The following is a 14,041-nucleotide window of genomic DNA, read 5'->3' as shown; positions in this document are numbered from 1 at the left end:
ATTGGCAAAAATACTCACAAACTTTAACAGACACTTTAAACAAGCGAAGTATCAGATTATTTAATTTCCATTAGACTGCCACATTTGAACAAGAATAACCACACCCGCAGATAGTTCCAAATATTTTTCAATTATTGACAAAAAAGTCCTAATTTCAATAAGTCATATTACTCTCCCAAATTATGCAAATTTCATGAGAAACAAAAAAAAAACCCAACCTCCTGACGATTGAGTTAAATTCGAGTTAAATTATAGTGCATTCGCTCTAAAATTGGAGTACGAATATTATTGCGCCATAATTTAATTTTGAAAGCTAAGAGTAACATTGTGATAACATCTCCTCCGGCGCTAACAATGACACCAAAAAATGAGTCGTTATCTTACTTAAGACTTACAAATTTAAACTGACAAGCAAAATTAGATTTTCTTTTACTTTATTTTACTTTTAAATGTTGACATTGTGGTAATTTTTGCTGTGCATCTGTCGACAGTTATTTTTTTATCAGCCTAATTGAAAACATGAATTACGGGAAGTTTCGAGATGACAAATATTTGAAGAAAAAAATAAAATTCTGAGACCTTATTGCAACTTCTAAAAAAAACAAATTAATTTCAATATTTCACTTACCAATGGTACTGATTGAACTGGCGCCAGCCCTGATGGTCCAGCCACAGGTTCATTGATGTTTGGACTTGATATACCACTACTTGTCGGTGCCAATATAGCAGGTGTACAAGTCGTGCTGGTACTAATACCAGTTGTACCCCTCGATGATGGCCGACCATCAGTGTTCATTGACGAAGCTGAATTAACGTGAGGTACAACCACCGACGATGGAACAGAATTCGAGTGGATCGTCATATTGATACCTTGATTGAAGCACACTCCCTTTAGCCGCGATAATTCAACGGGATAAAAATTAACGAACACCTTACCAACATCGTTTGACATTGCGTCGTCTTCCGGTGACCGAGGACGATCTCGTTCATCTTCAATAATTGACGTATGATCGTTATTGGTAGTAGTTGCAGGTGGTTCTGAATAGTCTCTGTTATTCTTTCGTGGATAAAAAGCTAATGAAGTTGGCGGTGATTGCAGTCTTGTCGGCGAAGGGCTACTTCGGTCTACCTCCAAACGTTTTGTGGCATCTAAAGATTCTGTCTTTGTTGCAGATGAGTTAATTGTGGTGGGATGTGTAGGTGGTCTTAAGCGATCTTGCTCTCTTTCCGGTTCTCGCAAAGCTGTACTTTGATTTGTCATTTCCGCTAAACCCTTAACCTGTTTTTGGAAGTAAAACAAAGAGAATTACAACGGGCCAGTTGTTAATCACTCACTAAATGTAAAAACGGAACGAACCTTCAACGACTCTGCTGTTTTAAGCAAAGCAGACAATTGGCAGTATTGCACGTTAACCTCGCCTTTATACATGAATTCAACTAGTGTTCTAAGTTCGGAGAAACGAACGTCTTTTAATATCACAATTGGATGACGGGAAGGGTGGTCCAGGAACAGGCTCTGGAAATAGGATGAACAGGCCGAGAGGACCACCTGTAAATTAAGAGAAAAAGAATTAAGTTATTGCTAGAAGGTATGTAATTCACCAAATCAAATCGATAATCTATGCGGTAGATTAACGTTTATGAAACGAAATGGGCTGGAAATTCATCCTTTTGACTTATATAAATAAAGCTTAACAAAGAGATATTTAGGGAATGAAACTTCAGCTTCGTCCCCCGCTCAAAAGCAACCAAGGTTTCCCGTTATTAAATCTAAGGTACAATGGTAGAAAAGTGAAAACCGACACCTCGACAATCGCCGTTATGTTTCATGATTGTTTGAGCAAATCTATCGATATATGTTTTTGATCTTTGTTCCGTACACACCTAGATATATGAAATGCTAGGACTTAACAATCTAGTTCTTCATCTGTTAAATAAGTTACCCACACAACTACAGCACTAAATCAAGAATTGTGTCGCTTTTTGCTTTGTAGATCGTAGAAAAATATTCAAGATCCGCACGAAGGACATACTCCAATATTTTACTCTGTGTACAGTCACATTATCTAGTAGGTCTTGAGAGTTTCTCAAACCTCTATTTGAAACTATAAAGTGCATATCGAAAGAAACTAATTTAATTGTACGAACAAATCGTTAAACGATACGAACTGATGTCTTAGCAAAATGCTGTTTAATTACCTACATATACCTTTCTACGGCAACAAAAGCCTCTGCTCGATTCGAAATATTAAATAAGTCATAAATACACACCAACAACACATCAAACACAACAACAGTTTATCGACGGGTTCTGTATTGCGCGCCCAAAGCCCGTTGTAACAATGTTTATTAAATAAATTACTTATCTTCGTTTCGCACAGTTACCCTAAAGGGTGTGATGAACATATTATTAGAAGTAAGAGAAAACACTAATTTAGCAGATCAATACAGTAACCGACAATTTCACATTACGCAACCACCATTTAATTACCACACGTTCCTACCATCAATTTACACATAAAGTTTTAACACACTATAAGTGCATATAAAGCTAATTTACCAATGTAAAATAGCACAGAGATCTTTGGTGTTGGAGAACATTCGATAAATCTGCGTTTCAATACGCCACAATTGTGTACTGGATAGACGGTGCACAATAATATAGCCGTAGTGCAATCGATATTTATGTATGCATATTGATTGTAGGTATTAAAACCTAATACACATGATTACGGTGTGTGTCGCGACATTGCTAAAATATTGTTTGTTCCATTATAATTGCTAATTGAATGGAAGTAGATCAAACAGGATTTGCTGTAAATGCGGTGAGCGATGGGGAACGTTATGGCGGCAGAGCAGCGTTCAATGGAGTCGATTTTTGGTGTGTAACATTAGGTCTATCATCTCTACGATCGTAGGTTGATTGGCGTTTTATTGCCAATTGAGTTGACTTAAATGAGGAGTTAGTCTGTTGCAGGTAAGAATTTCATTATTGACATTTCATTGTACACTATAGATTGGATTATTTTTCTTTATGAAATTATGATTTAAATCAGGCTGATTGTATGGTTCATTTGATTCATTTCTATGCAAATAGAGAAACATAATAAAGTACCCGGATTCTTCAAAATACGGTAAAAAGAAGAAGGATTAATCTTGTATCCACTTTTGTCCTAAAAATGACTTACACTTTTTAATTGGACTTTTTTTTGTACAAAAGCTTTCTAGTAATATACTCAGTGCGATGAGCACTCATTAAAATATGGTTCTCGACGAAACTTTTCGAATCTGTCTTTTCAAACAAAACCACTTTCAAAAAGCCTTCAGAAATGAGGACCTAGTTTTTATTCATAGCCGAACATTGAATTTCTCAAGAAATTTTAAACATAAATGATTATATACGCGGACATATAAAATCTAATAAAGCGAGCCATCCATTTGCAGAATTTTTTGGAGAGGGATTGCATAACGACTGATTGAAATGAAATCTAAAGAAAATTTCGAGTTTTTATACCAACTTGTACATTTTTCTAATTCGATTTAATATAAAAACAGCAAGCATGAAAGATTTTCTTATTTAGAGGCAGGGATGCTTAGCTTAGCGTAGCCTACGTCTTTGTGTTTCGTATTATATTTTCGATGATAATTTTTCACCAGAATACCAGTGAAAAATGTACGACCGAAACATCGACCACTAATGTGTTAACTTCAAGTAATAGTATATTTTGTTCTAGCAGTTTGACCAGCTCTCAGAAAACTTACCAGTTTATAAAAATTTCGAGAAAATGTTGACTTTTCTCAGAGCTGGTCGAACTGCAACAGACAGAACCAAATCTATTTTCTATTGATATTCGTAGTCCTTGTTGCGGATTAGAAATAGTGGCACCTTAGCAAGAGTGCATTATCGAATCCGTATCGAATAATCATCTGGTTTTTCGTTATCGGGTTTCAAAGATTTAATTCTGGCTGGGTTCAGGAAGGGTCGGATTTAAAAAATCCTCGATCCGCCCATCTTTAGCCTGAATGTAAGCGTGAAAAAATATAACAAAGCTAACAACAAAGACGTTTCATTGACCTTGGCCAAGTAAAACAACATAAAACCGTCTGACTAGACAGGATAAGCGCATAGCTATTGCTCGTCACATTTTCGAATATTATGTAGTCCAAGGGCTAGATCGTCCATCTCTTTCTAAACTTCATTGTATTGCATACACATATTTGACGAATCTCAAGATCCCGATTTTAGGTCGAAGTAAGAACCCATGACATCAATACAGCAAACGACATGCTTTTGTTTAAAAAAAATGACCTTCTTTCTAAGACAAGAATGTCGGAAGTTGTAAAACAGAAATTTAAATTTTCCTTTGTGCTTATTGAAAATAGTGCTGCAAGCAATTTAGGATCACGAAAAGAAACCGTTCGATCTTCCCATATTCCTTGGTACACATTTTTCGAAATGTTCATTGCAAAATGTTACTCAGTCCCACATAAATCAAGAGGTCACTGCAAACATTTTATATTGCAATCACTTACTACATTCGTTTCAGCTTGCATGTAAAATCCAACAAAAAATAAATAGTTCTTGAAATGCCATGACTTTTCAAAATTAGAATCAATTAAATTTATCTATGAAAAACACTTTCTCTTCCATAAACCGAATGAATTAGACATATTTTATGTAATACAACACAAAATATATGTGCTGTTTAGTGACTTCATATAAATTATTCGTTTTGTCAAGTAAACATGGTCGTAAAGTTGGATTTACGCGCGCATACACATTTGTTAAACAATCCCATTTACAATCGCAAAAAAAAAAAAATCAAAATGTTGATTCATTACCCACAATCTGAACAAATTCTGCATTCGATTATTTATTGTTTCTGTTTTTTATGTCTCTATTGTAATGTTATGTGTCTTTATAAAATACAAAAACCTTGCAGTTACATTCGCGCATTTTAAATTGATGTTAATCGAATGGCGCTTTAAGTGTATACGTATATTCTTCTTGCACTGCGAGAAAAAACCTCTTCAATATTTTGCATGTGTGAAATAACCTTCAATTTGTAATCTATTGCAACTAAACTTCTACACAACGTACCCATACCCATACCATATATTGGTGAAGTAAAAATAACAAAACAAAAAAAATACGCAAAAAAATTAACAAAATTTTGGACGTAGCCTTGAAATTATGCATTACATGGTCTAAGATAGAATTTTTTTGATTGAAATTGATATGCGAATTTTAAGATTGAAAAATTACGATTATACACATGCACACTTTCGAGAATAAAAGATTAGCAGATCCATTCGACAGACGAGAGAGAAAAAAATCGAACGGAAAAGCTCGAGGTCAAATTGTCTAGCATTTTAACTAGTCTTCCGGGACAGATTTCGCTTAAGAAATGAACGAAAGAAAGATATTTTGAGTAACAGTCATTGTTACTCCATGCAAAACGCGAGAGGATGGATCTATGTCAGATAAATTCAAAAATGGCAATTCTTACTGTTCTGGGACAGGACTAGAACAACTTCAATCCTAATATCATTTTAAGTTCTTTGGGTACATGGTTATACAAATTCTGTTAAAAATTATGTAAAGCGATTTGAATAAACTGTAAACGATATTATGCGTCGTTCGACTGAAGAATGTTTCTATAAAATCATACACTCCGAGAAAAATGAAGTTGAACTGAAGGAATCCACATTTTGAGAAGCATTCGACTTTTGCAAAAAGTACTTCAATAATGAAAATTACAATTTGTGCCACCGAGAATTGAAATACGACGGATTTCAATATCGATAACTAGATTGAAATGTCCAAAATTACAACACCCGTTTTCATGGCTTATTACAACACTCAAACCAGTGTTGAAATGAAATTCGTATGAGTTATTACAGCATTCGTTTTAAAAAAATGCAAAGCAACGTGATCGATCAAATTCGAAGAGTGATTGTTTACAATGAAAATTCTGAATTTTTGTACATTTGTCTATTTCAATTCTCGGTTGGCACAAAGCATGATGTGTTACACGTATTGTAATGAGATTTTTTCAGCACACGACCCAATTTTCAGGAAAACTTGGGTCTAGTGCTGAAAAAATCAACATTACAATACTTGTAACACAACACACTATTTCAACGCAAATATTTTTCACATCGCAGTGTGGAAAAGTAAAGTTTTCTATCCATTTTTAGAGAAAAGTGTTGTATGGAACTCGGTGATTTTTCAGGCACGACATATTTAAACTGATCGCAGAAAAACAAGAATGGATAGCAAGAAAAAAGAGAATTGATCGAAAGGAAAAGAGAATTCAATCGCAGTAGAAGGAAGATCTTTCTTTCTTAATAATTATTTAAAGGGAAATTACTTCTCTGTTCTCAGGATTGCAGGAACTGTTGGTCAAGTTTCCAATTTTAATTATTATTTACAAGGATGTATTCTGCGAGCAAATTTCCTTTTTCCTGCGATCATTTCCTCGATTTCTTGCTCTCAATTCTCCTTTTTCTGCAATCAGTTTAAACATTTCTGTTTTCCCACTTGCTTAAAAAACTATTACCAATGCAGTGTGGGAAAGCAAAACTTTTGTTGACTTCTTTATGACAATCGTTGTGCGTAGCTCGTTGATAAATGTTTTTGAAACACACACCTAAAACAGCAATTTTTCTAACATATTCCAACCCGAGGAGAACCTCTACGATCAGTGGGTAGATTGAAAAAATTTGAAGTCTCTACGACTAGATGGGTGAAGATATGACATCTCAGTATTTAGTATCCAAAGTCTTTGGATCAAAGGTTTTTAAGGAGTCGGCTAAAATGAAAACTAAACAATAGAGATGGAGGTTCTGTTAGAACATCTTCAGATTTATATACGCCCGGAGACCTAATGAACAACATCTATCATAAATCATAAAATTACATTTTCAGAACCTTGTCGCTCCTCAAAAACATTTAACATTTCAATGTTAAAACCAGCAAAATGATATGAATAATCCGTCTTAAAACCAATATTTTTGTCCACCAATTTCATAGTGAATTCCAATTGAAGGCTATATTTCCAAATTTTCCTTTTTTTTAGTTCGGAAATCATCTCCAGAGATTAATATTTTGATCATACCATATACTACTTCCTAGTTGATTTTCATCGTAAAGCTTACACACAAATATGCAGAACGAGCACTGCAGACCAGAGTTATTAATTGTTCATTTCACGTACTCGACATGATGTTAAGCTACTATTGGTCATTGTCGTACGTCGGACCATATTCGGTAAAATCGTAACTTGTATCCACGCCACAGAACATTCTGTCTATATTGTCGAAGCCCGTACACAATATAAATGCTAAAATGGTCATAGTTTTTAAGGATAACATCCGTTCCGAATTGATGTTGAAAACAGATCTTTTAAACTACAGATTTTCAACATATTTTTTATGTGTTTCACATTTTATATTATACTTTACTTCGGCTGGTTGTACGGAATTAAAAATCTGTAAATTTATTGTTACGGTCTGATGGATTAGTTTATATAGACCAGAATGTCTGAGCGTAAAACGTATGGTTTAGTTGTATTCTACGTGAACGCATTGCATCGTTAAAGTTGAAAAAAAGCGAATCGTATAACGATGTATGATTTAGTAAGATGATAAAAGAAGTAATTTTATATGTCGGGTGTAATTAGCAGAAATTACTTTAAATTTTATTGTAGTTTATTTACATAAGTTTGATATCTGAAGGGAAAAAATAAGGAAAAAGAACGAAGAATTATATCTTTTTATACCCATGGTATCTTGTTAATTACATAAATTATTTGCTATGAATTTCATTATGCGACTAAATGCTTTCTAGGATCGTTTTGGTAAATTGCTCAGCGTTGGTGGTCGTTATACGGTCCTACCAAATATGCGGGAGCAGAGACATACATGAATTTAAAGAAAAACTATTTAGATCAGTAGACCATTTAACGTTTTCAAAACGTATCGCGTTATATTCGTTAAAACTGTTACTTCTTATGTTTTGAAGTATTCCGTTGGGTTTTTTACTTCACTTGTTTCAGTCTTCATTTTTTTGTATAAGAGAATGGTATTTTTAGCTAATCGTTTTAATTTGTCATCGTTGTCGATAACAAATGACCAGACCGACCGTTTCTGTTAAAAGTGATATAACTCGCTCACCAAAGATTTGTATTATGTTCTAGGGTGATCCACATTTTCTACATCAATCAACTGAATTTAAATTTTTTTTAAACATTAGATGGGTTTTTCCAATGGAATCAATAGAAATTATAGAAAATTGTGCCAAAACGTACAAAGATCACAGGCGCAACTGTAACGGTATTTTAATATAGTGGTACATACGAATGCGGACATAAATCTCGTTGTTTATTCTTTAAAAGTTTTTATTTTTGGATGTAATCTAGTGATTCTGTTGGAAATGCCGTTCTGAGATGAAAGAAGCATGAAGTAAAATTTATGAATTTTAAAAAGTTGTTAGTTAATATGCTTGGAAATAGTTGGGGACGTAAAACGCGAATCCCTATAATATAATAATAATTTATTGATTGTACAATGTTACAACTGACCGAGTTCCGGCGAACATCCTTATAAAAATTTTAATGTTAAAACAAAAATTGATTTTCAATTATATTCACATATTACCAAGCATATTACGCACGTTTAATAATTGCGTGATTATGTTGTTATCCATCATTACGGGGAAATTTCTGTAGAAATATTTCTATTATTCTCGGATTTACCGAGTGCGAGACCGAGTGTATTACACACGATTAATAATTCACATCAAAAGTGCGCCTTTTAGTGTAAAATAATGCGTTTAATGTTTTGGAGGTGCGATTTAAGGAGCATTGATGAATAGTCTTTCCAATTGATGTCATTTGGCAATATGCTACACTCTACTAAGTAAATTAGTAAATAGTATTTACTAAACACTGTGAAGTACTTCAACAAAAGAAGTAATAGAGTTACCATGTAAAAGGGTAAAAGGTAGCATTAGAAAAAAATGAGCTTGTGATGGCGGTCGTACATTTTTGAATTTTTTGCTACGTAAAATTCAATAACATAAAACACGTGAAATATGAATCGATGAACCCAGAACTTCCTGCAGCTCGTTATAACGACGCTTTGAAAAGAAAAATGGCAAATGCAGAGCATTTTGTTTGCATAAATATGGGGTGGGTAAAACGGTAAGACTGTGGGTTGTTTCATCTCACCAAAACAAAAACTTCGTTTTAAAATCAATGCCTCAGATTCGTACTTTGTTGAGCGAATCAAATATAGTTACTTAAACCCAATTAATTTTATCCTTCCTACACGTCACACATTGCAGCTATCACGTCACAAGTCATAGAATGTATCGACTCGTACTTTATTGAGTGAATCGGATAAAGTGGAAACGAAGGAAATCTGTACTTCTATCACCTGTGATAAGTGATCACGACAGTTAGCTGAAATAATCAATTTAAATTCTAATACAAATATATTAGATTTGAAGCAGGCCAAGCGATTATGTGTGAAACATATATTTCCCATTAGGAAATCAGTCATATTTGTACGGTATCGATGAAATTTAATTCAAACCATTAAGCATTTAAAAATTGTCTTAATACTACTTGCTCGGCTTTGAGTATTTTAAGACCACAATTATTATCAGGATTTGATTTCTGAAAGTGATATGTCACTATCTGCTGATAATACTCTACAATATATATCCAACTGAATTGACGACAGATGAAAAATTTACCAAACGACTTCTTGACCCACAAATCCTCAAAGTGGATGGTCTAGCGGAATATAAAATACTAGCAATAAGCATAAAAAAATTTACAATTTAGAAGACGATTCAATCTAACCAGTCCATTTTTCATTGTTAGTGCGGCAACGAGATAGCTTTCTAACTCCCATTAAATCACTAAAGATCAGCAAATCAAACTGTGATTGAGTGATTGTTTTCGTTCAATGAACGAAAGGCGGATTTTTCGAAAGTATCGAGGGTGCATCAAAACACACATTTTTTTGGGTAATATTTACGATAATTTTGAATTCGTCGACATTTATTATCGGCTTGGTTTGTTGTTCGTTTCAATGAAATGCTTAACCTACCTTTTTTCTGCTATGTGGCGTTCCTCATGCATATATAACAGTTAATTACACAAAGAGTGAATACGAAATAATAAAAAAAAAAAGATTTGTCTATTTTGTTCCAATCTATAATATGCGAACAAGTTATAATATATTTTAACAACAAAATGTATTAGAGTTTATTTTTTGCGCTATCTACGCCTTAATTCTTTTTCTCTTTTTTTTTTGATCATCTATCCACACAGTTTCAACTATAAAAAAAAATGTGTGCAAAAATATGCAAACGTAGCCATAATCATTAATTCAAATGTATTTTCTATACATGTACGCGCAGCAAGAATTTTTTTTTTCTTCTATACAAGAGTTTGTATTCAGTTTGCCAAAAATTTATACCCGTCCAGCCTTGAAAACATTCAGTTGTCATGAGGTCAAACATTAAATTATATAAATTTTTTTTCTTCATCCTCAACATGCTTATACCAAAAATATACCTACACTTACAGACTCGTTATTTTTTTTTTTTAAGTTTCAGCCAACAAAAATTTATCTATGTGTAGTTATTGCTTAGATCACAATTTTTTTGGCTTATATTAGATAGAGGTCGATAGTTCTTAGAGGTAGACTCTTTTTTATGTGTACGCAAAATATTCCTTTCTCAGTTAGGATGGTTGTCAACGTTTCGATTGTACCAATGTAAAATTTAAAAAAAAAGATGAAATTCTCTACTCAGTGACACTATGGCATTTATTTAAAATGTTGAGGAAACGAGAGTGGGATGCAAATGAGCATTTTTTTTTTAGAAGAAAAAGGATAAAATTTTCTTGTAAGAGAAAATGAAAAGAATTTTCCTTTTTCCAAATTTTCTATTGATAGCCAGAGATCATAAACAACAAAAAGTGAGGATAATTCCGTTGTAGACTCTTCATCAATCGATTGTTAATCAATATTTACTTTAAAAAAAAGAAATGCGTGAGTGGTTAACATGAAAGTAATAGATAAATGGGTCCGACTAAGCCCACAGCGAAGGTAAATGACATGATGTATAATTATTGAACAAATTGATGAACAAATTTTCACAAATAAAAAAAATGATTTACACACACGGAATTATGAAAACCGACCCCTTTTCTGTGTCTGTGCTTTGCTTAAGTTTTTGATCTCTTCATACAAAAATACAAGCAAAATTCACACAAAAAGTCAATAAACCACAAAACAGAAAATGTGTCGTCGGTTTTCAAAATTCCGTACGTGTATAAAAACGAGATTTTATTTGCTTCAAAAAAACATATCTACAAAATGCAAATGAGTAGTTGGTTCTGGCAACTTTGTTCAAATTTGTGTGCGTGTCTTAAATCTATTGCTTTTTATAGCAACTGATTTCTTGCGAATTTTTTCTTTCTGAACACTTGTGCAAAAAAAAAACCCGAATGTGTGTATGTGTGTGCACGCACTAGAAATGAAGTGATGTCTTCGTTCACTAAACCCGGAAATTGGTTGCTATATAAAATATTTGGTGTGTCGGTATATATACGTGTTTTGCTTAATTTTTTTTTAAATCTTTAAAACTTTCATCAATTGTAAGAGACATAGATTTAAGAGAAAGAAATTGCGTTTTCAATTCAGGAAAAGTGGAAAATCAATTGAACGATACAAATTTGTTTACAGAAAATGACGAGGAGATCCAATATGTGACCGAAACAATTTCTCGTTCTGTAAATTCTCTACATTCTTTAAATTTCCTTCGACTTTCCTATTATTCAATTTTAAACTACAGTTGGTTTATTCTGAAAAAACATATTTCACAGTTTTTACACTAAGGCACTTTCAAATTTTACCCCGAAATATCTTAGACTGGAAACTTAAAATTTAAATTGTGTTTTCTCAAGTTAAACACACTGCATTTCGAAAAAAGAGAGAAGAGACTCTTCATCAAATGATTTCTGGCTGAGTTTAAGATCTCAAATTCTTTTAAGGTCACCCAGTCCTATTTAGGGAATTGGATGGAATCAATTATATTGTAATGGACCCACATTCAATACTTTTCATCATGGTTATTATTGGTTGGCTATTTTTAAGTAACCCAGAGATCAATGTTTCTTTAACTAGCGCAACCAATTTCACCATAAAATTAACAAAAGTTTTACTTTTCGTCACTGAGTTGTGAAATAGTTATTTACGTATTTACATGCAAATACCTCCATAGTTTTTGATTTTTTATCGTATAAAGGTAACTATGACTCGGACATCGATACAGCGTGCATCCGAAAGTCGAATTTAAAGATATAGATTTGAATTCTGAAGGAAAACGGCTCAGCTATTTCGTAATCAATAATTTTGATTTACAAATTTTATATTTTCTTAAGTCGATCAAAAAAAGCGGGAGGAACAGAACTTGTATATACAAGGTAATAGGAAACTTCGTTTGTAATGTTGAGCACGACTTCAGATAGCTAGCAAAAAAAAATCTATTTTAAGATTAATAAATTGTAAACGTCTGCTAATTTACATAAATTTTGTGGATCAGCGCATTCACAATCAATACAATAGCGAACAGTACTCCTTCATTCATTCATTCATAGCAATAACGTTCATAAAAAAGAGCAAGAATGATTTAGGAATAAAGAATTACTCCGAAAAAAAACCATTCAAAATAATTGGATTTCACATGCGAAATATAACAATATTAAATCCATGAATCAAACGTATATATCGACAATACGAATGTCAATGCATAATTAGAATAATCTGAAAATGGAAAATCCAATGTGTGCATTATATATAACCAAAGTCGATATGAGGCATACGATTTATATAAATAAAAATCGATGTTAACGTTTCCGAACCAATGTAATGCAAAATATAAAATAATTAATAACACATACAAACGCACGAAGTGTCGACAGAGTAATTGCAGAGTCGTGATTGCATTTTGTTTACATTTAAAACTTAAAGTCAAAATAAAAACTTTTTTTTGTAGCGATGCAATCAATGGATTGTTTTTACCTTGCAAATTTAATAGGAAAATCAAGACAATTTTTTCTCTCGAAAAAAAAGTTTGCAAATAATTGATGAGGTGACCGATGGCATTTATTGTGTGAATTATTTTATTTCTAACAAATTTTTAGCTGACTGTTACTTATCGGAATTTAATATTGTGCTAGAGTTTTAACAGTAATTGAGTTTTTGTGGTGCTTGTGTGAACTTTTGCTGCATGAATCGAATCACAGATTGCGGAACACTTCTAGTTAATGAGCTGGAATTGCATTCGTAGGAGGTAGATAATTGAATTTTAGAAAACCCTTGTTTCGAAAAAGAACGTCAACCTTCTTTATAAACTTCAAAATCGAAAACCTTTGAAGAACATTTAAGAATTTTTTTTAGTACATCTTAGAACAATCTGTTTTTTTTTATTTTGCTTACTTCTCTCATTTCTCCATATACTCGTTATGGAGAAATGAGAGAAGTTGGAGAAATGAGAGAAGTTGGAGAAATGAGAAGTGTATAATATGTCGATACTGTATGATCAGCTTTCTAAAAAAAAAAATGAATTTCGCGAAAAAGACATTTTAAGAAATTGGAGAAATGCAAGAAAATTTTAGGCCCTGTCCTAACATGAATATAGAAATCAGGTGACTTGAAAAGTAGAGGTTAGGTCAGATCATGTTTTTTTTTTCTTGATTTATCTGACCTGATTCGAACAATAGCCATATTACACTAAACTATCTAAACTAATGGATATATCAAAAAGTCGGTCAAGTTTGTCAATGAAAGTGTAAAACAGGTATGGTCTATTGTCCGCCCGGAGGACATAAAAATTTGATTTTCGTACTTAAACGCACTCATTTTCATATTATTTCGACATAAAATGTGAGTGTGTTTAAGACGAATTCGCCGATCGACCATACCTGTTCTAGACTTTCATTGAAGTTTGTAGGATCAT

The 14,041-nt window shown here is 32.9% G+C and overlaps 1 protein-coding gene across 2 annotated transcripts in view; it reads right to left on the bottom strand.

Annotated features, from left to right (window-relative positions):
- The window catches only part of LOC119085615 (protein tramtrack, alpha isoform-like), a 106,944-nt gene that overhangs the window by 38,821 nt on the left and 54,082 nt on the right, over positions 1 to 14,041 (bottom strand). For both annotated transcript variants that reach the window (XM_037196039.1, XM_037196040.1), the window contains 3 exons: positions 1,358 to 1,549; positions 937 to 1,279; positions 629 to 870 (listed from right to left, as the gene is read on the bottom strand). In XM_037196039.1, coding sequence (XP_037051934.1) covers positions 629 to 870; positions 937 to 1,279; positions 1,358 to 1,549 — 777 coding nt within the window. The remainder of the gene's footprint in view (positions 1 to 628; positions 871 to 936; positions 1,280 to 1,357; positions 1,550 to 14,041) is intronic.

This window comes from Bradysia coprophila, chromosome X (genome assembly GCF_014529535.1).
Source record: "Bradysia coprophila strain Holo2 chromosome X, BU_Bcop_v1, whole genome shotgun sequence".
In the NCBI taxonomy this organism is placed as follows: domain Eukaryota; kingdom Metazoa; phylum Arthropoda; class Insecta; order Diptera; family Sciaridae; genus Bradysia; species Bradysia coprophila.
This window is presented reverse-complemented; position numbering and strand designations above follow the sequence as displayed.